Source organism: Pipistrellus hanaki, assembly GCF_964339955.1.
Source record: "Pipistrellus hanaki genome assembly, chromosome: 3".
In the NCBI taxonomy this organism is placed as follows: Eukaryota; Metazoa; Chordata; class Mammalia; order Chiroptera; family Vespertilionidae; genus Pipistrellus; species Pipistrellus hanaki.
The window spans coordinates 176635060-176656740 of record NC_140505.1 but is presented as its reverse complement, the minus strand read 5'-3'; the positions used below and the strand labels follow the sequence as shown (position 1 = coordinate 176656740).

Genomic DNA, 21681 nt, shown 5'->3' with positions numbered 1-21681 from the left:
ATGGATGGCAGGAGAGAGAGAGAGATGGAAAATATATATTCTTGTTGAGCATACCTGAAACATTCACAAAATTTGGCCAGGTACTAGGCAACAAAGGAAGCTTCATTAAATTCTAAAGAGTTAGTATCATCCATATGTTCCTTACCATGTTTCGGTCAGAGTAATTATTTGTAGATTAAAGAATCCTCTCACTGGTTTAAGCAGAAAGAGATTCAGTTGGTTCATCCATGAACCATGAGGAGGGCTGAACAAAGAGACTTTGGGTTGAATTTGTAGAAAGGGCTCCGAAAGCCTCAGCTGGGCTGAGCGGCCAAGGACTCTGCTGACTCCTCCACTGGCTTCGGAACTACACCCTCGCATGGACTCACTAGCTACAGTAGGTGTCCTTCCCCCCGTCTCTCTCCCCATGTCACGCACATCCAGATTAAAACCTGTACATTTACACGATGAGGAAAATCTAAACCTCATCCGCAAACCTCGTTTTGCAGATGGGTCCGTTATCAGCTGTTGTCTCTTGGTTCCGAATTCACCCTTTCAGAATCTGCTCTGTAATAACAACAGACTGGACTCCCAAGCATTTTTCCTTTGCGGTGAGCACGATGTTAGGCTTTGCCAGTAGAGGGCGACAGAGGGATTTTACAGGAATAAAGGGGTTTTCATTCTTTCTGCTGCCTGGTGGGTTAGTGTGCCTGTAGGTGAGAATATTCGCTGTGCTCTGCCTTAGCCATGCACACCCAGAGAGCACAGTTACCACCCTGCCCCAGGCCTGAATGTGGACGCCATGTGCCCAGGCCGGGCGTCTCCAACAGAGACTCCCAATGTGCACCTGCATCCCGTTCCAACGTTTAGGAGATGCAATAAAATTAGCACCTAGAGGAAAGTTTATAGATTTGAAACATTTATGAAAAGCAATAAAGACAACAAATTGAGCTAAATGTAACTTTGAGAAACTAGTACAAGAAAAGCAGAGAAAATTCAGAGTAAGAGGAAAGGAAGTTACAAAGATAAAGACACAAATCAATGAAATGAAGAAAAAAAACCCAGGAAAATAGAATAAGCCAAAGATTAAGCAAGAAAAAAAATTGTTTAGAAAAAAGTTAAGAAGATACAAAAAAGTAATGCAAAAAGTGAAACAAACAGAGAGTAAATAGCAATAACCAAGACAGAGATTTTAAAACCTACATGACTTGACTATTTTTCTGGAAATCCCCCAAGCCAAAATACTTGATTCATGTCCAGACAGTTTTCAAAGTGAGTTCCACTTCAAAATTTAGTTATTCTTCATGTCATTTTCTTTACAAATGTATTATAATTCAGTTCACCAAAACTTCAGTAGTTGCCAACTACATATTTTAGTATTTTTATCAGTGTAAAAGATATTCATTTATGTAATACTTTTTTTTTAATCAATGGGTTACTATAGTCAAGAACAATGCTAAAGGTGGGAATATGAACAAGTTATGAATAAGATGGGCAAGTCTCCTCCTTTATGATATCTATAGTCTGCGGCTAAAAGATAGAAAAAACAAAACAAACAGACAAACAAACAAAAAATGCCCTAGCCTGCTTGACTCAGTAGATAGAACGTTGGCCTGCGGACTGAAGGGTCCCAGGTTTGATTCCAGCCTATACCTCGGTTACAGGATCCTTCCTGGCCTGGGCCCTGGGCAGGACTTGTGCAGGAGGCAAAGGATTGATGTGTTCTCTCACATCAATATTTCTCTGTCTTTCCCTCTCTCTTCCACTCAGTTTCTTTTTTTTTCTTTTTTTTAAAATATATTTTATTGATTTTTTTATAGAGAGGAAGGGAGAGAGAGAGCTAGAAACGTCAATGGGAGAGAAACATCAACCAGCTGCCTCCTGCACACCCCCCACCGGGGATGTGTCCGCAACCAATGTGCATGCCCTTGACCGGAATCGAACCTGGGACCTTTCAGTCTGCAGACCGACGCTCTACCACTGAGCCAAACCGGCTTCGCTCTTCCACTCACTTTCTAAAAATCAGTGGAAAAAAATATCCTCTGGTGAGGATTAAAAATAAATAAAATAAAATGTAAAATTCAATGATTTATATTAAAAAAAAAACCCGACAAATAAGTATCAAATGAATAAAATATGTAAGATATGTATATTTGTTTATGCATGCATGATGTCTTTGAAATCACAACAAAATAAAGCCTGGCCAATGTGGTTCACTGGTTGAGGCTCAACCTATGAACCAGGAGGTCACAGTTCAATCCTGGTCAGGGCACCTGCCCAGGTGGTGGACCTGATCCCCAGTAGGGGGTGTGCAGAAGGCAGCTGATCAATGATTCTTCCCTCATTATTGATGCTTCATGCTTCTCTCTCTCTCTTTCTCTCTCTCTCTCTACCTTTCTCTTTGAAATCAATATATATATATATATATATATATATATATATATATAATCTTTTTTTTTCTTTTTTTTAAATATATTTTATTGATTTTATACAAAGAGGAAGGGGGAGAGAGAGAGAGAGTTAGAAACATCGATGAGAGAGAGTCATCGATCAGCTGCCTCTTGCACACCCCCCACTGGGGATATGCCCGCAACCAAGGCACATGCCCTTGACCGGAATCGAAACCGGGACCTTTCAGTCCCCAAGCCGATGCTCTATCCATTGAGCCAAACCGATCCCGGCTATATATATAATCTTTATTATTGAAAATATTACATATATCTCCTAATAAAAATATATTTTTAAAAACTTTTTAAAATAAAGACTAGGACAGTGGACTCTCTCCTCCTCCCTATGTAGGAGTCAGTGCTTGTTTCTCCATAAATTTCTATCTTTTCCTATAAGTAAATAAATAAATATAAAGAGTAAGATATGTTATGTTTTGGCACTCTATCAGAAGCAATCAAATTTTTTAATAATTCTGTTTTATGTGCTATTTTTGAAAAAATTAAAAGCTCTGGCTTTCTTTAGAATTAAGAAAGAAAGGGATGAGGTCACTTGCAACAGGCATATTATGAAGTGTTTATCTTAAAAAGTGGTGGTGGGGGGGGGGCGACAAAATCAAAATATGCTTCTTGGCAACAAGCAAGTTTTTTGAGCCTAAAGCTGAAAAGCAAAAGCATTTCACAATATGGACATTCTTTCCTTTTACCTTGAATAAAGCAAGGTCAGCTAAATATAGATGTATCAGGAGTTATTTTAACTTTGCTTACTCTACTAGTTAAAGCTCTTGGTTTAAGTTCAATTTTCTTATCAGCTCATGGTTCGGCCTTCCACCATCTCTATACACAGCATATGTTTTGTAGGCCAGGTTGCAGGTTCCTTTTTGTGCTGGACTGTTTGCTTTGGGTATTCATTTTTCTCATCGAGGCTGAGCAAAAGGAGACCCACACATGGTTGATGTTTTAGGGCCCAATAAAAGCATTTCTCCTTGACTTCTGAGTTCTGAACCAATTGAAAAAGTTATTCAAGATACAGACAGATGGATATCAAAGCATCAGCTTTTATGCTGATAAAGTGAAATGGAGAATGTTTGACTTCTGGGAGCAAGTGGGCCGTTATATTTCATCCCTGAATGAGACAGACTCTCCAGCCCTGGCCCTGCCCAGGCCCGGGGTGTTGATTCTCCTGTGCTTAGAAGGTAGAGTATCAGAACTCCTGCCTCCCGCAGACCTGCTCAGTTCCTCTCCACCTCACCCATCAGGTACATTCCTCATCTGCTGGGGTGAGAGGTGGCAAGACAGACCAGGAGTGTCAATAAAATACTGAAAGAGTGTGGCTCAGTGGTTGAGTGTTGAGCTATGAACCAGGAGGTCACAGTTCAATTCTAGTCAAGGGCACATGCCTGGGGTTGTAGGCTCGATCCCTAGTGTGGAGCGTGCAGGAGGCACTGATGGATAATTCTCATCATTGATGTTTCTAGCTTCCTTTCCCTATCCCTTCCTCTCTCTGAAATAAATAAAAGCATATTTTAAAAAATATTGAAAGAAAAAAGTGCTTCTTGAAATGGAATGTAGTCACTGCAAATCCTTTGAGACAAAAGCCCTCTGGTTTTATTCCATCAGGTGATACCGTCCAAATACCCTCTCCTACCGGAAGGCCTTGAAGTACACTACAGTTTGTCTCTTTGTCGCAAGTGGGCTATTAACATTTCTGAGGGACTCTTGTAGCATTCTAACTGATTTTGACAAGATTCTACTCATCCTCTCACGATTTATCTTCTGGAAGTAAGGTACTTAAAGTGCAGAGGAATGGGGAAGAAACAATAAATCTTGTTTATAACCAATCTTACCTTGGTTTTAATCTCAACAAAATTCAACCTGTCAGTCAACAGTTCTAGCTGTTGCTTTAATTATGGCATCGCATACTCAAGTATCATCACATACTCAAGAACCAGGCAGATAATGTCATTGACTCAGGTAACGTAACTGGGTGACTCAGGCTGGGTGCCCCAAATACACAGATGAATATTTTCATTTCTACATGCGTGCAAAACCACGTCCCTTTTTGCTTGAATCATGGGGCTCTCTCCGCCTTCTATTTACTTTTTGATAAAGTGTGTGTGAAGAAACATTTCTGACCTGTAAATTACAGGGCGACCACTATGATAAACGTCAGCTGACCCTAAACATCAAGGATGGGGAGGTGAAACGGTGAGATGAATCACTGTCCTACAAAGTGGGCAGGCAGTCCCTACTTAGCCACAGCAGATTGTTGCCATATGGAAATGTGGTCCCAGTATAACTAGATTTTCCATTTATTAAAAAAACAATAACACAACAGTCATTGGCCAGTTGCAGTGTTGTCCCATATGCCAATTTGTGCAGGTTCAACCAATGAATGCATAAGTAAGTGAAACAGCAAATTGAAGCTTCTCTCTCTTTCTCTATCTAAATTCAATCAAATAGTAAATAAACAAACAAACAAATAAACAAATACAAAAATGGATATTAGGGTTAGGATTTTCAGTGAAATCTCACAATTTTTAAATATTTTAAAGATCCTGATGATGAAAGGACAGAAATAACCTTTATAGGATTCCTCTTTCCAGCCAAAAAAAGAACTTTCCTTAGTCTACAGTTTATTATGTGTGATTTATGTTTAAATTACTCTTTTTTTTAATGCTCCAGTGAAAGATTAACTTTAAAAACAAATCAGAGAGCTGTTGTTATATTTAAAGTTTTCATTTTGTTTTTGGTTAATCCTCACCTGAGGATATTTTTCCATTGATTTTTAGAGAGACTAGAAGGGAGGGGGAGAGACAGAGAGAAACATCAATTCAAGAGGGATTCATCTATTGGTTGCCTCCCGTACCTGGAGCTGGGATGGAGCCTGCAACCAAGGTGTGTGCTCTTGACTGCAATCGAACCCAAGACTCTTCCGTCCACAGGCCATTGCTCTATCCACTGCACCAAGCCAGCTAGGGCTGAAGCTTTCATGTTAATGTGAAAAGTGTTAGGATGAACTACCCCTAATCTCTCCTGCTTGGACATGTTTCGGGAATAGATATTGTTATAACCTTTTCCCGTAGCTTAGAGTCTAAGCCTTAGACAGATGGCTGGCGCCTACAGAAGCAAGATAAGATGAACCCCCTTCACTTGACCAACCTCTGAACTTTCCTCCCTTGACCTACTCATGCCCTCCCCTCCACTTGACCAACCCATGCACCCACACTGAACCTATATTGCATACTTCTACCCTATATAAGAGAACCTAATCACCCCTTTAGGGCTGACACCTACACACTGGTCTCAGTCCACTGTGAGAGAATAAAATAAAATTTCTTAAACTCTCATAACACCTCTTGGCCTGGCTCCTTTTGGCACGTACTTAACAAAAAGGACAAAATATCAAAAAAGATTTTTATGGTTCTTATAAGTCTATTTCTAGTAGAAGATGATCTCACTCATCTAGGGGAAATGAACAACATAGACTGATTAACAAGAACAGACCCCCCCCAAAAACAAACAAACAAACAAACAAAAAAACAGACCCAGAGACAAGGAGGCATGGACCAGACTGTCGGACCTCAGAGGGAGTGTAGGGGAGGGGAGAGGGGTAAAGGGGAGAGGTCAACCAAAGGAATTGTGTGCATACATATGGGCCTAACCAGTGGCCAAGGACAACAGGGGGGTGGGGGCGTGTGTGGGGAGGGGTGTGGGATGGGGACGGAAGGATGAGGACAAATATATGATACCTTAATCAATAAAGAAATTTTAAAAAATAGTTTTAAAGATATGTTTTTATTGATTTTTAAAATATATACATATATACATTTTTAAAAATAATTTATTGATTTCAGAGAGAGGAAGGGAGAGGGAGAGAGAAATAGAAACATCAATGATGAAAGAGAATCATTGATCAGAGATTCTGTACATCCCTATTAGGGATCAAGCCCAAATACAGGGCAATGTGCCTTCACCAGGAATTGAACCTTGACCTCCTGGCTCATAGGTTGACACTCAACCACTTAGCCACCCTGTTCAAATCTCAATCCTGTCATTTACTGGTTGTGTGATATTAGACAGTTTTCTAACCTCTTGGCACCCCAGTTTCGTCATTTGTAGAATGGCGATAGTGATGTCTACTTTATAAGGCTGTTGTGATGACTCAGCCCACAGTAGATGCTAAGTAAATGTTGGCCATCATTATTGTGGAAACAAACATCTTAAGAGAGTCCTGTGAATGATAGATGGTTTTATATCTGTTGAAACTTTTTAAACCAGACAACCAACGGGTCCAGGCTGCCGGTCACTACTTGAGCCAATTAAGCAGAGACAAGGTTGAATCATGTATGAGCTTTATTCCAAAAATGCTGACAGTATAGGAAAGCAGCCATTCACAAAAATCTGCTCTGCACCCCCACATAAGCCAGCTACTTATATTGGATTAGAGGCCCAGTGCATGGGGAGGTGGGGTGTCCCTCAGCCTGGCCTGCTCCCTCTCACCCTCTCGTAGTCTGGGAGCCCTCGAGGGATGTCCCACTGCTGCCACCGCTGTTGTGCTCGCCAGTGTGAGCCCGGCTTCTGGCTGAGCAGTGCTCCCACTGTGGGAGTGCACTGATCACCTGGGGACAGCTCCTGCGTTGAGCATCTGCCCCCTGGTGGTCAGTTCACGTCATAACAACCACTTCCGCCATTCCTAGGATTTGCTTATTAGCCTTTTATTATATAGGATTATATAGGAGGACAGGAATGCAGACTGGGGTGGGACTCCATTGTTTGGGCTACAAGGTTGTTAATCTCTCCATAATAATAAGCAGTTCTTAAATGAAAATGGACCACATTCCAAGGTTAACTCCCAGGTCCAAGGTTGACTCCCAGGTCCTTGGGGCATATGGCCAGGATAGAATGTGTTTATTCAATTAGAACAAAACAATCAAGGTTAACAGAGCATGATGAATGTTTCTTATAACTATATCTAGTCCCCAATATTCAATTTCTGCCCCTACCCCTTTATAAGTATCTTGCACAACTGCCATAATTTTACCATGGAAGTATATCACATCAGCTTCTCCTAAACTTTAGGACCTAAAGGACTAAAAGGACTGAAAAGTGTCAACACTTCACTTTAAATTGGAGCAAAGGTAGCTACTCCCTTTTGCAAATCTGACCACCCAGTTGAGTGCATATTGGGAATATATCCTTGAAACTGGTTGTGAAGACAATTGTAAACATGCTATGAATGATGGCAACACTGGGTAAGTGGACTGTTTCCCAAGGTGACTCAACGTAAGACAAAAATCATATTGACGAGTATATTCAGAGAAAACAAAATCTCTCACCCCATAGGCAGGCCCTCCTCAACATCACCTGGAGCCAAAGTGGAAATATCCTAGCACCCCTGGTTCTATCGTAACTTTTCTGCACTTGATCCTTTCTGTGTTTAATTCCCCAACTAGGCTCTTTGGGAAGGGTGCCCAAGCCTAGTTCATTTCTGAGTACCTGACACTAAACACTACGCTAGGCACAGGACATTAACTACATTTTTAAATCAATAAATGAATTAACTTTGTTTTTGGCACATGTAGCCCCAACGTTTCCTTTCAAGCAATACGGTTAGAGGGCCAGAGGGGGAGGAAGGAGCCCTATGAACCATATTTCGCAGTTGCTGTAGAGATGAAGAAAGGGATGTGAGCACAGAAGTAAGTGTTCGTGGCATAACAGCGCGGCCTGTGGCACAGAGTCCTTGCAGGGACCCATGATCTTATCTGGGCTGCGCTGCCCCTCGCGGGTTAGGGTCCCCCCGCTCAGTCCGGAGGCCAGCCGCGCATGCGCAGATCGGGAGGGCGCGCGCCTGCCTTTACCCTTCCGCCCTCCAGGGGGCGCTGCGGCCCCGCTGCCGTCGCCGCCGCCTCTGCCGCCGCCGCCGCTCGCCGGGCCAGACCAGGGCGGCGCTGGCTGCCTCGCGGGGTGCAGGTCCGCCTCCGCCGCGCCGTGGGCGTGGGCTCCCGGCTCCCGGCTTCCGGAAGCGGCGGCCGCGGCGCGGAGCCGAGCCGGCGTCAATCGCCGGAGCTGCAATGCGCGGCGGCCGGAGGCCGTGATCGGAGCGGCCGGCCGGGCGGAGGCCGCTGCATGGCAGCGCGCTGAGGCGTCGGCGGCGGCTCCGGCTCCGGCTCCTCCGGGCGTGGCGGCGGCCGGGGGGATGCTGCTCAAGCTCCTGCAGAGACAGACCTATACCTGCCTGTCCCACAGGTATGGGCTCTACGTCTGCTTCGTGGGCGTCGTGGTCACCATCGTCTCCGCCTTCCAGTTCGGCGAGGTGAGTAGCGGCTCGGGATCCCTGGCCGAGGCGCCCCGAACGCGCGCGGCCCCCGACCCCCGACCTCCGACCTCCGACCCCCGACCCCCTGCCGCCCTCGCCGAGCCGGGGACGCCGCGATTCCGGGCGCGCGTGCCCCCCGCGTCCCCGTCCTCCCTGCCGCCCCGAGGACCCGTCCCAGCGCCTGCGCTTCCCCGGAGGCTCCGGCCGGCTTTCTGCGTCTGGGGTCCAGATTTCGTCCCCCCAATGGTTGGGGGGCGGGGCAGTAGGAGCTCGTTTAGCTGATTTCCCGGTGGGAAAACACCGGGGGCATTCTTCGGGAGTCCCCAAGGCTTTTGACTTTCGCCCTCAGGCCTTGAAGCTCCAGGAATCCCCTCCTGGGACCCGGAGTGGGTGTCTTTCCATTCCTCAGTGCCCATCCCTTTGCCCCGCGGGGGGTGCCACCCTTCTAATCTTTTCACCTTTGACAAAGGCACTTTAATCTTCTTAACTTAGTTCCTTCCCGGTTCTCAAAACTTCCTCCGAGGGCACGTGTGTTATTGCAGTGGGAATAGTGTAACTGGCTCGAAGTGTAAAGGACCCTGGGTGCAAGGGGACTTTTTTTTTCTTGCACGTTTGCTCCGTCATCTGGGACAACTGTACACCGTCCGTGAGCCCCGCCGGCAGGTGTGCACACGCTGATGGGAGAGATTTCTCAGCACCTCCGTTTCCCTGTCACCAGATCACCCTCACGTGACCCACGTGACCCGGGCACCTTAGATTTTGGACTCCATCCTTACCTCTTGGGAGCCAGCACCAACCCTGGGGTTATTTATGGGTTAGGGCGGCTCATCACTTAGATCCCAGGTCACACTAGCCCTGCCTTTGTGACTCTGCGTTTAGTTAACAGGACAATAAAGTGGTTGGGTCAGGCTGTGAATTCCTCAGATGGTCCAAGCGACAGGTTTGGGAGGTGGAAACACACGGGTGTAATAGATTTGGGGGCGTTCCGGATATACACTTTGAACATTTTTCATGGCTGAAACAGTCCTTTGCTTTGGGTTGGGTAGTTATTTCATTATTGATGGTCTCGTACGGTATTTCTTTCTTTCTTTAAATATGTTTTTGTTGATTTATAGAAAGAGAGAGGGAGAGAGAGAAACATCTATGCGGGAAACATTAATAGGCCGCTTTTTGCACGCCCCCTACTGGGGATTGAGCTGGAAAACCCGGGCATGTGACCTTGACTGGGAATCTAGAGGTGAAGCTCATGGTTCATAGGTGGAAGCTCAACTACTGGACCACACCAGCCAGGTTGGTGTAGGGGCTCATAAAAATACATTTTATAAGTGAGGGTGAGAAAGTGCCCCAGACTTGTAAGTGGAATATGTTAACTCATATACCACCTGCTGTTCTATCTTTGTTTCATGTGTTGCAACGAAAGATAGTGACTGTATCTATGTATAGTTGTGTCTTATTGCTGATAAGATTTTTTTTTTTTTTTTGTCCCGAGTAATTTAAATGAGCTGTTTATTAAAACCCCAGTGTGAAGGTGACTTTAGAGGCATCGGTTGTTGGAATCTTTTATTTTATATATTAGAAGCCTGGTTATTTATTTACCAAAAGAAAGACTTTTGTCAGTCTTGAGATGACCAGATCTTAGGGTTTGAAACAGACAAAAGAAATGACAGGCAAAGAACGTCAACTGGTGGCATGCCCCTATGCCACTACGGTTGTTGTTAATTTGTACAGCGCAGTGGGAAAGAAGAACTGCCAGACGAGGCAGTTCTGGGTTTGGATGCTGGTGCCATTATTCGCGATCATGATAATAGTTAATACGTAGGGCATGATGGTGATAATAGTTAATACATAGTTAATACAAGTGCTAGGCCTTCTCTTAACTGCCTTCACATTCACTCATTTAATCCTTACAACACCACCCCTGTGAGATGGGTACTATTATTACACCCATTTTACAGGTGGTGAAACTGAGGCCCTTGCACAAGTTAATCTAGCCCAGCCTGTGGCAGAGCTGGGTTCAAACCACGGCAGTATATGGCTCCAGAGCTGTTCTGTTAAGCTCTTCATGGACTCTCAAACAGCCCAGACTGTCCTTTGTTTGATCTTGGAAAGGATATTTAAGCTTTCTGAACCTCGGCTTCCTCATCTTGAAAGTGGAGGCAAGAATACCTTCCTTGCGGGTTTGATAGTGAGGACCAAGTAAGATCTGTATGTAAAGTACCACACATAGTTCCTGGCACATAGCAGACTCTCACTAAATGGTAGTAACTACTGCTACTATCATTATTATCATCAACTGATTTATATCTTTAATCCTTATTTTGAAATAAGCTCTTGAAATAAGAATGCTGTCATCATACAGTTAATATTACCAACTTGTTAATTTCACTAATTGTTAGCTGTAAATTCATAATATTTTTTTCTTCCCTCTTTTTTTTTTTTGTAAATATATTTTTATTGACTTTAGAGAGGAAGGGAGAGGGAGAGAGAGTTAGAAACATCAATGATGGAAGAGAATCATTGATTGCCTGCCTCTCACAGGCCCCCTACTGGGGATCGAGCCTGCAACCTGAGTATATGCCCTTGATCAGAATCAAGCCTGAGACCCCTCTATCCACTGAGCCAAACCTTCCCTCTTAGAATAAGTGGTATTGGCTGTATACCCATCCAAATTCTGAGACAGAAAAGTGGAAGTAACAGGGAAGTATATCTATGTATATAAAAGTGTAATATGCAAATCAACCAACGACAGAATGACTGGTCACTATGATGGGTATTAACCACCAGGGGGCAGATGCTCAACGCAGGAGCTGCCCCCAGCCTTCAGGCCCCAATCACCTGATGGGGGATGGGGAACGGGGTCGGGGGGAGGTTTGAGGGATGCGTAGCAGCAGACTTGCGGTAGGGGGCGGGGCTAGCTGCTGGCAGCTGGGGAAGATCACAGGCCAGGCCTGGGGGCCATATTGATGCATCAATGTCATGCACCGGGCCTCTAGTTTTCAAATATTTTTTTACTTTTCCCTTAAGTTCAACCCATGGGAACTCTGATTAACAAAAGCAGAGCTGGATCCACATCCACAGTGAGTACCCTCAAGCTGGGATCTAAAGTTCACTGAAGCTCATTGCCTTGGGGTAGCAGGTGGGAACTTGTCTGTTGAAAACTGGTTTTCTTGGGCAAGTCATGTGCCCTTGGGAGTCTAGCTTAACTATGTTCTCAAGACTCATTTTAGCTTAGAAAGTCCTGATTTTCAGTATTTGTCCTTTGCTAGTTGATATTGTATAGACTTTCAAACATGCTTTTGAAGTAAACAATGTATTATTTTAGGACCATCATTACTTAGTTGAATTATTTACACACAAATCTATATTCCCTTATCCGAAACTTCTGAATGACCTTATAATTAAATAACGGTATCTTTTACAGTGGAACATATGACTGTTCACACTCAGTGTGGAAAATAAAGACTATAAATAACTTCCAGTAAGGTTAGGCCAAGTTTTGCCACCAAATAAGTTCAGGTCAGGTCAAGTTTTGCTGCCAAATAAGAAACAAAAAGGTCGTCCCTACTGAGAACTTTTTGGATTTCAGGATTGTGAATAGGGGATTGTAGATCACTGCTGGGTGTATATGTATGTGTGTGTGTCTGTGCGCCTGGTGTATATGTGTGTGAAATACATCACTTCCTTACGTGCACTAAGTATGGGAACAAATATTCAAAAGTGAACTTCCATGAGGAAGTCAGATAGGTTCAGACAGAATCTGCTGTAGTGGATAGTAACTGTCCCTGCACCTCCCTCCCCCCCATTTCTTTTGCTCACCCACCTTCTGCCATTTTGGATGAGTGAGATTCTTGTTCAGTGAAAAGGAAGACTGAAAACTCGGTCCAGCCCGGCCAGCGTGGCTCAGTGGTTGAGCCTTTAGATACCAGTGGTCTCTCTTTGGAGGGGTTTGGGAGAGATCCACAGCCCAGCCAACTGCTAAAGTGGGGACCTTGTCTTATTCCCTGGTGTATTATTAGCACTCGAATGAAAGGATAGAGATGACCTTAACCAACATCCCTTCAAGCTCTTTTCTAGTAAAGGTGTATGTTTTCTTTTTTTGTGTGTGTGAATCCTCACCTGAGGATATTTTTCCATTGAGGTTTATTTTTTTATTTTTTTTTAAGAGAGTGTGGATGGGAGGAGGAGAGAGACAGAGAGAGAAACATCCATGTGAGAGAGATACATCAATTGGTTGCCTCCTGCACGCACCCCGACCAGGGCCGGGGATCAAGCCTGCAACCAAAGTACATGCCTTGACCAGAATCAAACCCGTGACCTTTTAGTCCACTCTATCCACTGAGCCAAACCAGTTAGAGCAAGTTTTCTATTTTGATGCAGACCATCTGTAGTTACCTCTTCTTTTTCATACATGATTTTTTTTAAAAATATATTTTATTGATTTTTTCAGAGAGGAAGGGAGAGAGATAAGAGAGCTAGAAATGTCGATGAGAGAGAAACATGGACCAGCTGCCTCTTGCACAACCCCTACCGGGGATGTGCCCGCAACCAACATACATGCCCCTGACCGGAATCGAACTTGGGACCTTTCAGTCCGCAGACCGACGCTCTACCACTGAGCCAAACCGGTTTTGGCATACATGATTTGTCTGATTGTACTTGTAGGGTGGAAGATGCTGTCAAAGATACAAAGAATTTTAGCTCATCCTTGACCATCTTTGTATATGTAGTTGGGATGAGGCCATGAGGACTGAGTAACAATAAAGGGAGTAGTTACCCAGTAATCATTTAGCAAATCGGAGGACGGGAAGGAAATTATGGATTGAAACATCCTAGAGGAAGCTGAGGCTTTTACAGGAAGCTTTTTTAGGGGGTGGGTTGGGGAGGGGGGTTATTAGTGGTTTAAAATTGCTGCTAGTATTAGCAGCGCTTGGTTGTGACCGAATCCCAACTCAGATGCGGCTTAAAAGAAAAGGTCGTTTTTGGACTGGTATATTTGAAAAATTATAGGGCAAAACTTTGGCAGGGTTGGATCGAGGTGCCCAAGTGATGTCATCAGGAATCTCTTCCTGTCCCTGTTCTTCCCTTCTGTTGGTTTGGTTCTCAGGAGAGCTCTTCCCATGTGGAAACAAAGATTGCTGCCAGCAACTCTAGCTCCTGATCTACCACTTTAGTAAGCCCAGCAAAGGAGAGCTTCCTTCCTCACAGTGCTAGCAGGCCCTGGTGCCCTTGTTGTTCCCTTGTTAGCCACCTGGGCCACCCCCAGAGCTAGTGCTGCGAGCCAGCTGTCAGTCTCCAGGCCCCAGTGAACCATGCGATCTGAGAGGGGTTCCCTAGAGGGAAATCAGGAGGCTGTTATCAAAAGGGCCAGAGCAACAGATGTCCCAGACACTGGCTTGAGTCAAAACCCATTTCCTTTCCTGGTTCTGAGCGTTGACAATGTGACTGTGATAGCTGATAGCCCTCCACCTTGTTGTAGAAGATGAAAAAGTGGGTTGTTTCCATTTGTAATATCTTGTTAACTTCTTCACCTGTGAGTCTTGTGTTCTAAGGTGGGCTTATTAATATGGAGTTTTGTTAAGCACAGTTCAAGTGTGCCCTCATAAGTCTTTCAGTAATGATTCAATATATATCGTTAACTTAATGTGGTAAATTTGATAGTTGCGTTTGGTTTGACTTACTCTTGAGGTCTTAGTTTGTTGATCATGTTCATGGAATTTAGCATATTGGCCCAGCCGGCATGGCTCAGTGGTTGAGTGAATATTGACTTACGAACCAGGAGGTCACGGTTTGATTCCTGGGTAGGACACATGCCCGGGTTGCAGGCTTGATCCCCAGTGTGAGGGGTGCAGGAGGCAGCCAATCAACGATGCTGTGTCAACCACTGAGTCACACCAGGGAGCAATTTAATTTGAGTTTTACATGACGTGGAAGCCTTCCTAAGGAGATGAAGACCCAAAGAAGTGCTTACACCTGAATGTTTCAATGCGGGGTTTGATGAGTGGAGCATTGTGGTAGGACAAAAAGGACACGAGCTGGTGAAACACGGGCCTGCTCGTTCAGAATTCCCTTCAGCAGACTAGGATGGAGGCAAGGACGCTCCTTTCCTCCAGTTATGGAGAGGGCACCTTTCACAGAAGGTCACATGGCCTGCTTCAGGGGAAGGTCAGAGCATCCTTCCCATGCCTGCTCTTTCTCAGATTTCTTCAGCTTGAAATATTCATTATGCCAAGCTGCCGTGTTTTAGGGGCAGGTATCCTGATCCTTGTCAGCTCAGGGTGAGGGCGTGTGAGCGGATTCTGCCTAGCAACCACCTTTCCCTTATCCTCAGAGCAGGCAGCAGCCAGTCCTTTCTGTTTCCCAGGCGTGAGACAGACGTGGCATCCACCCAATCGCAGGGACCTGTCACGGGCTCCCTAGGTCATACCACGGAGTCCTTTTCCTGGGCTTGAGGTGATGGGAGAGTTCCACCCCTCCCCTTCCACTGAGGTGGAGCAGAAGTCACAGAATGCCCACGGCAGCTTCCAAAAAAACCCTCCTCTGGGCCTTTTTATCGTGATTTGGATGAGTTTTCAACCACCTCTTTAGGAAACTTGACATCTTGGTTCCACACTTCTTTTTGAAATGTGGTATCTGGCATTTTGATGCCTTAGATTAGGGGTGTCGAACACAATCAGAGAAGGGGCCAAAATCTAAAATCCAGCCTAAATCGCGGGCCGAATGGTTTACTGAACAGTCATAAACTGACAATGTCATAAACTGACAGCGGAGTGCAGTGATGACAGCGAGGTGCGGGCCACATTGCAAGGCCTGGCGGGCTGGATTTGGCCCGCGGGCCTTGTGTTTGACACATGTGCCTTAGATGAAACTTTTTATTTATCTATGCACAAGCTTCTTTCTCAATAATGATCTGCCACTTCTGTACTCAGCATGCTGATCACAGAGATGTTCTCCTTCTTATCTTGGAATCCCTGTGTCCCAGCAGAGCACTTACTCAGTTGGTACATTCTTTGAGTGCAGTGCCAGGCCCCTGGGCACGGAGTAGTGAACAGACAAGTTCCCATAGACAAGGAGTTTATATTCCGGTGGTGCATTCAGACATTAAATGCTACTTAATGAACAGTTGTGAGAAATGCTGCAAAGAAGTAGAAGGTGTTGTGGGAGAGACCTGCAGGGAGAACTGTCTGGTGGCTGGGTCAGGGAGATTTCAGAAAGGAAGGGAGAGGGAGAGAGAGAACCATCAATGATGAGATAGAGTCATTAATTGGCTGCCTGCTACATGTCCTCCACTGGGGATCTAGCCCACAACCCAGGCATGTGCCCTGACTGGGAATCAAACCGTGACCTCCTGGTTTGCAGGTTGACGCTCAACCACAGAGCCATGCCTGGGGGTGTTCTTGATGCGGTTTGAACTCAACTTGAAAGGGTAGAATTTCTGAGGCAGGGACAGAGGAGGGTAGGCCTACCGAATGTTCTCAACTGGGAGGTATTTTGCACCCACCCTAGAGGCATTTGGTAACGTTTGGAGAGATTGTGGGTTGCCGTGATTGGGGTGTAGTGTGGGATTGGTGTAACTAGCAATTAGTGGAGGTCAGAGATTCCGCTAAACATCCTGCAATACATAGCATCACCCTCACAGCAAAGATTATGCTGCCAAAAATGTTACTAGTGGTAGAAACCGGTTTGGCTTAGTGGATAGAGCATTGGCCTGTGGACTGAAAGGTCCCGGGTTCGATTCCGGTCAAGGGCATGTGCCTTGGTTGCAGGCACATCCCCGGGGGGCGGGGGGGGGGGGGTGCAGGAGGCAGCTGATTGATGTTTCTCTCTTATCGACGTTTCTGGCTTTCTATCCCTCTCCCTTCCTCTCTGTAAAAAATCAATAAAATATATTTTAAAAAATGTTACTAGTGCTTGGGTCCTGGAACCAAGAGAAGGTCTTGAAGATGGGGTACACATGTGAGAAGTCCATGTGGCTGGACGATGGAGAGCAAGAGAAAATGTGGATGTAGGAGAGATTGGTGTGGTTGGTGCCCTGCTCCCAGCCTTGGTAGAGTTGGTGTTCAGAGTTTGAGTGTTTGTCCTGAGAACATAATAACCTTCAAGGTTGTTATGTACTGGCATGTAGAAGGTGGAGGCCAGGAATGCTGTTGACCATCCTATGATTCACAGGACACCCCCATAACAAAGTTATCAGATCCTAAATGTCAATACAGCCAAAGTTGAGAAACCCTCAATTGGGACTGTTAGTTGGGAGCCTTGAGTTAGACCCGTAGAGGGCATTTAAGAGAACTGAACCGACTTGAGAGATTTAGGGTGCAAGATAATCTGGCTTTTTTATTCCATTATGTGCCAAACACTCTGCTGACTTCTTGAGATACAAAAATGAGCAAGATGGACAAGCTCATTTGTTCATTCAGACGGAACTATAGATGCTTAGTGAATATTTGTTGAATAAATACATATACATTTTTTTTTTTTTTTTTGCTCACTGATTGTGATTAAGCTTTATTGAGGAAAGATGGTTTAAATGAGATGCTTCGTGTATATAAGACACCTTGCATGGTACCTGGTGCAGGGTTCAGTAAATGCCAGCTAAATGCCACGTGTTGCGTCCCAGGACAGCTCTTCCCTTGGCTGTGATGCTTATGAAGGCAGCAGCTGGAGACCTTACTTCGGGGCTGGTGCCAAGGACACAGCGAAGAGTATATTAATCTTTCCTTAGAGACAGAGCAGAGAAGTTCACAGTGATTTCTTTATCTGACTGCTTTATTATGGTTGATATAAAAGCAGAGGGTGTAAGTTTATTAATTTAATACAGCTGGAAACTATATAATACCATATGTTATTCTAGTTCCTTCTAAAATGTAACAAACAACTGGAGCTATAAAAGTTTATATACTGTATTCTCAATGTATCTTTTGAAGTTCTTACTGTTCTTTAATAGATTGATTGTTCCAATCTTATGATCACATGCAGTATCTTAAACGGGTGACTAGTCAGCCCGTGTGTGATTCATGTGTGCACTAAATTAAGCAGAAAAATGTGATCTTTCAAAAATGTTACAGATTAAGTCACACTTGTACAGGGCGAGCCAAATGAGTTCTACAATTGACTAAAATCCACATTGCCCATTTTAAAATTGCATCCTAAAATCGTTTCCTCTTGCCCCGGCCAGGTAGGTAGCTCAGTTGGTTAGAGCAGTAATTGCCAGCCAGTGGTCTGTGGACCATTGGTGGTCCGTGGGGTCGAAAGGTTGGCAACTGCTGGGTTAGAGTGTCATCCTGATAGACCAAGGTTTCGGGTTCCATCTCCAGTCAGGGCACATACAAGAATCAGCCAATGAATGCATAATGTTTCTCTCTCTCTGTCTTTCTCTAAAGTGAATAAATGCATTATTTTTTGTTGTCTAAAGTTTTTCATATGTCTCCTTTCCCCCCAATTGGACCCCCCTCCCTCCCCAGGAATAAGTACATTTAAACAATTTAAAATTGTTCTTTTTAATAAAACATTGTTTCTTCTTTTAGGGGGGTTCTAGTTTTCTTTTCCCTCTTATATACCTCGCTTTCCCCCCTTCATTCCATTAACTTAATTTCCGTCTCTGATAAATTCCAAATTGGATAAAGCTTCTTTCCTAAAATTTCACAAAGTATTCATTTGGCAGAGGTTTATGGAGGTGTCACTCTACCGCTTGCTAGAGACACAACGATGGTTCCGTTTCTTTCTGCTCTTGAAAGAAAGATGGGCAAGCAGATAGACAATCTCAAGATGTAGTGTGATAAATTCAGCTGAAGATAGAGGGTTGTTGGGTGTTGGGCAGTTTCTTAGACAGGATGACATGTGACATGTGAGCTTGATCTTGAAGAAGCTGGCTTAGGGAAGAAAGGGGTTTGGGTGTTGGCTTAAACAGCACATTTATTTTCTTAATGATTCTGGAGATTGAAAGTCCAAGATCAGGGTGCTCAGCATGGTTGGTATCTAGGGAGAGCTCTCTTGCTGGCTTGCAAATGACCGCCTTCTTGCCTTCTTGCTGTGCCATCACATGGTGGGGAGAGAGGGAGGGAGGGAGGGAGGGAGGGGGAGAGAGAGAGAGAGAGGGAGAGAGAGGGCCTCTCTTAAGTGCAGGATGCCGTAGGTGTAAAGGTATAGGTGTGGGAGGCACTGTCACCTTGTCGGGACTCAGGTAGTTCTGAAGGGCTGCAGCATACCCAGGATTGAAGCTGCAGAGGCAGGTGGTGGCCACTTTAGGACTTGCCTACTGAGTGAGGCTAACATTTCAATTCATCCAGAAAAAGTGAGAGCCATTCAAACAATTTAAAGGAAGAGAATGATGAATTAGGTCTCTGTTTAGAACGATTATTCTAGAGCAGTGGTTCTCAACCTTTCTAATGCCATGACCCTTTAATATACTTCCTCACGTTGTGGTGACCCCCAACCATAAGATTATTTTTGCGATCCACAGGTTGAGAACTGCTAGCAGGGTCACCTAAGACCATCGGAAAACACAGATATTTACATTACAGTTCATAGCAGTAGCAAAATTACAGTTATGAAGTAGCAACGAAAATAATTTTATGGTTGGGGGTCACCACAACATGAGGAACTATATTAAAGGGTTGGGGCATTAGGAAGGCTGAGAACCACTGCTCTGGAGGTAATGTGGAAGGTGAATCACGGGTGGAAGAGAAGGGTAGCAGGAGGCCATCAGGCAGTAAAAATACCACGTTGAGTGCAAAGCTTCAGAATCAGCAGGTTTTCAATGCTGATTTTTATAATTATACAAAGGCCTGAAAGAAAGGTGTGTCTGCTTTTGGAAACTGGCATTATCTCTTGTGATTTATTGCTTGACTTTGGGCAAGTCTTTTTATTTATTTATCTCCCATGTGATGGTATTAGAAGGTGAGGTCTTTGGAAGGTGATTAGGTCACAAATGGAATAGTGAGCTCCTGGACCCCTCCCACCATGCGAGGTGACACAGGAGCGGACAGCTGGCTGTGAATCTGGACGCTGGCTCTCACCACACACCAAATATGCCGGTGCCTTGGTATTTCCAGCCTCCAGAACTGTGAGGTATAAATTCCTCTTATTTATAAGCTGTGGGCTAAGACAGGAAAACAAAATGAGCATGCTGAATCAGATGTGATTAGAGAATTCTGGTGACAAGTAGATAGGAGGAGGAAGAGGGTTGGTAGAAAAGATAAAGCTTAGAATATCTTTAAGATAGGGATCTTCATCTCAGTACACTTCGACACAAACTAAATTTATTTTTTGCAAACTAAATTTTGTTTTCAGAAACTAGACAGAACCTTTATAGTCTAGGAATGATATAGACTTCTGATTATCAATGTGTGAAAAGCTCTGTCAGTGTTAGAGTTTTTACTACTTGAGGTTAGAGCTCCAACACCTTAAGTATTATAGGACGGCATGTCACATTCTTTTGAAGATTGACCAAGTGACATGTGCTTGTACAGAGTTCTATGTCCTTGTGTGCCTAGTAGGCCTGCTGTTGTGTCTTCACAACTCTAACCCTTTAGTCTTTTTTATTTTTAAATATATTTTTATTGATTTCAGAGAGAAAGGGGGAGGGAGAGAGAGATAGAAACATCAGTGAGGAGAGAATCATCAATTGGTTGCCTTCTGTATGCTCCCTGCCCGCCTTGCTGGGGATCGAGCCTGGAACCCAGGCATGTGTCCTGACGGGAATCAAACTATGACCTGATCCATAGGTCGACATGCAACCACTGAGCCACACCAGCCGTACTAGCCCTTTAGTCTTTACCTGACTATTTGGGAATGGATCCGAAAGCAGAAAGTTCTAGAGGGAAACTATGGAGTGGTAAGCTGTTCCAAGTTGCCTTGTAAAACTAGTAGCCATATTCATTCATTCTAGAATGTTTATGTCCTAGCCAGTGTTTGCGGGAGCACCAAAGAGTCTTGGGTTCAATTCTTGGTCAAAGGCACATACCTGGATTGCAGGTTTCAACCCCAGCCCCAGCCCCAGCCCCAGCCCCAGCCAGGGCATGTTTGGGAGGCAACATTGATGTTTCTCTTTCTCTACCCCTTTCCCTCTCCTTTCCCCTCCTCCTCTCTCCCTTTCTTTCACTCTCTAAAAATCAATGGAAAAAGTACCTTCCTGTGAGGATTAAAAATAAAAATAAAAAGTTGATTGATTTTATGTCAGGGATTGTCCAAAGATCTGGGAATAAAAATAAAAAGATCAAGTTCCTGGCTTTGAGTTGCTCACAGAGGGGTAGACACATATTTAAACCAGTAAGTTAAACCGCAGCACTGTAAATGCTATCTTTAAGAGACATGTGAACAATTTGTATGTAAGTATTGTACAGCCCTGTATGACCGGCATATCTCATTTACTCATCAAAACAGTCTTGTGAAATAGGTGGCATTAATTTCCTCATTCTACAGAAGAAGAAATTGAGAATAGAGAAGCGCTCTAGATTTTATCAAGTCCCAGATTTAAACTCATGTCTTCGGATTGTAAATCTTAGAAACTGCACTATACTATATAGTAAACCCATTCTCTTGTTAATAATTACCTTCCTCCTTTTCTTAGCTGGGGAATTCCTCTGATGCAAAGAATTATGGGCTTTGCATCTCATTCAGCCATTGAGCCACACTGGCTGGGCAGTAATTCTTAATAACATTGTTTATGACATATTTCAGAACTCATGTAGTATTTTATTTTATTTTTATTAAAAATATATTTTATTGATTTTTTTACAGAGAGGAAGAGAGAGGGATAGAGAGAAACATGTTCATCGATGAGAGATGAACATCGATTGGCTGCCTTTTGCACACCCCCTACTGGAGATGTGCCTGCAACCAAGGTAGTACATGCCCTTGACGGGAATCGAACCCGGGACCTTTCAGTCCGCAGACCGACGCTCTACCACTGAGCCAAACCGGTTTCGGCTCATGTAGTATTTT

The 21681-nt window shown here is 44.3% G+C and overlaps 1 protein-coding gene across 2 annotated transcripts in view; it reads left to right on the top strand.

The window, feature by feature from the left end:
• Nucleotides 1-8349: 8349 nt before the first annotated feature.
• GNPTAB (N-acetylglucosamine-1-phosphate transferase subunits alpha and beta) overlaps nucleotides 8350-21681 on the top strand; it is a 51202-nt gene continuing 37870 nt past the window's right edge. Inside the window, exon 1 of one of the 2 annotated variants that reach the window (XM_084880067.1) lies at nucleotides 8350-8739. In XM_084880067.1, coding sequence (XP_084736193.1) covers nucleotides 8675-8739 — 65 coding nt within the window. In that variant the 5' untranslated portion in view covers nucleotides 8350-8674. The remainder of the gene's footprint in view (nucleotides 8740-21681) is intronic. The other variant, XM_084880066.1, reaches the window with a different exon arrangement.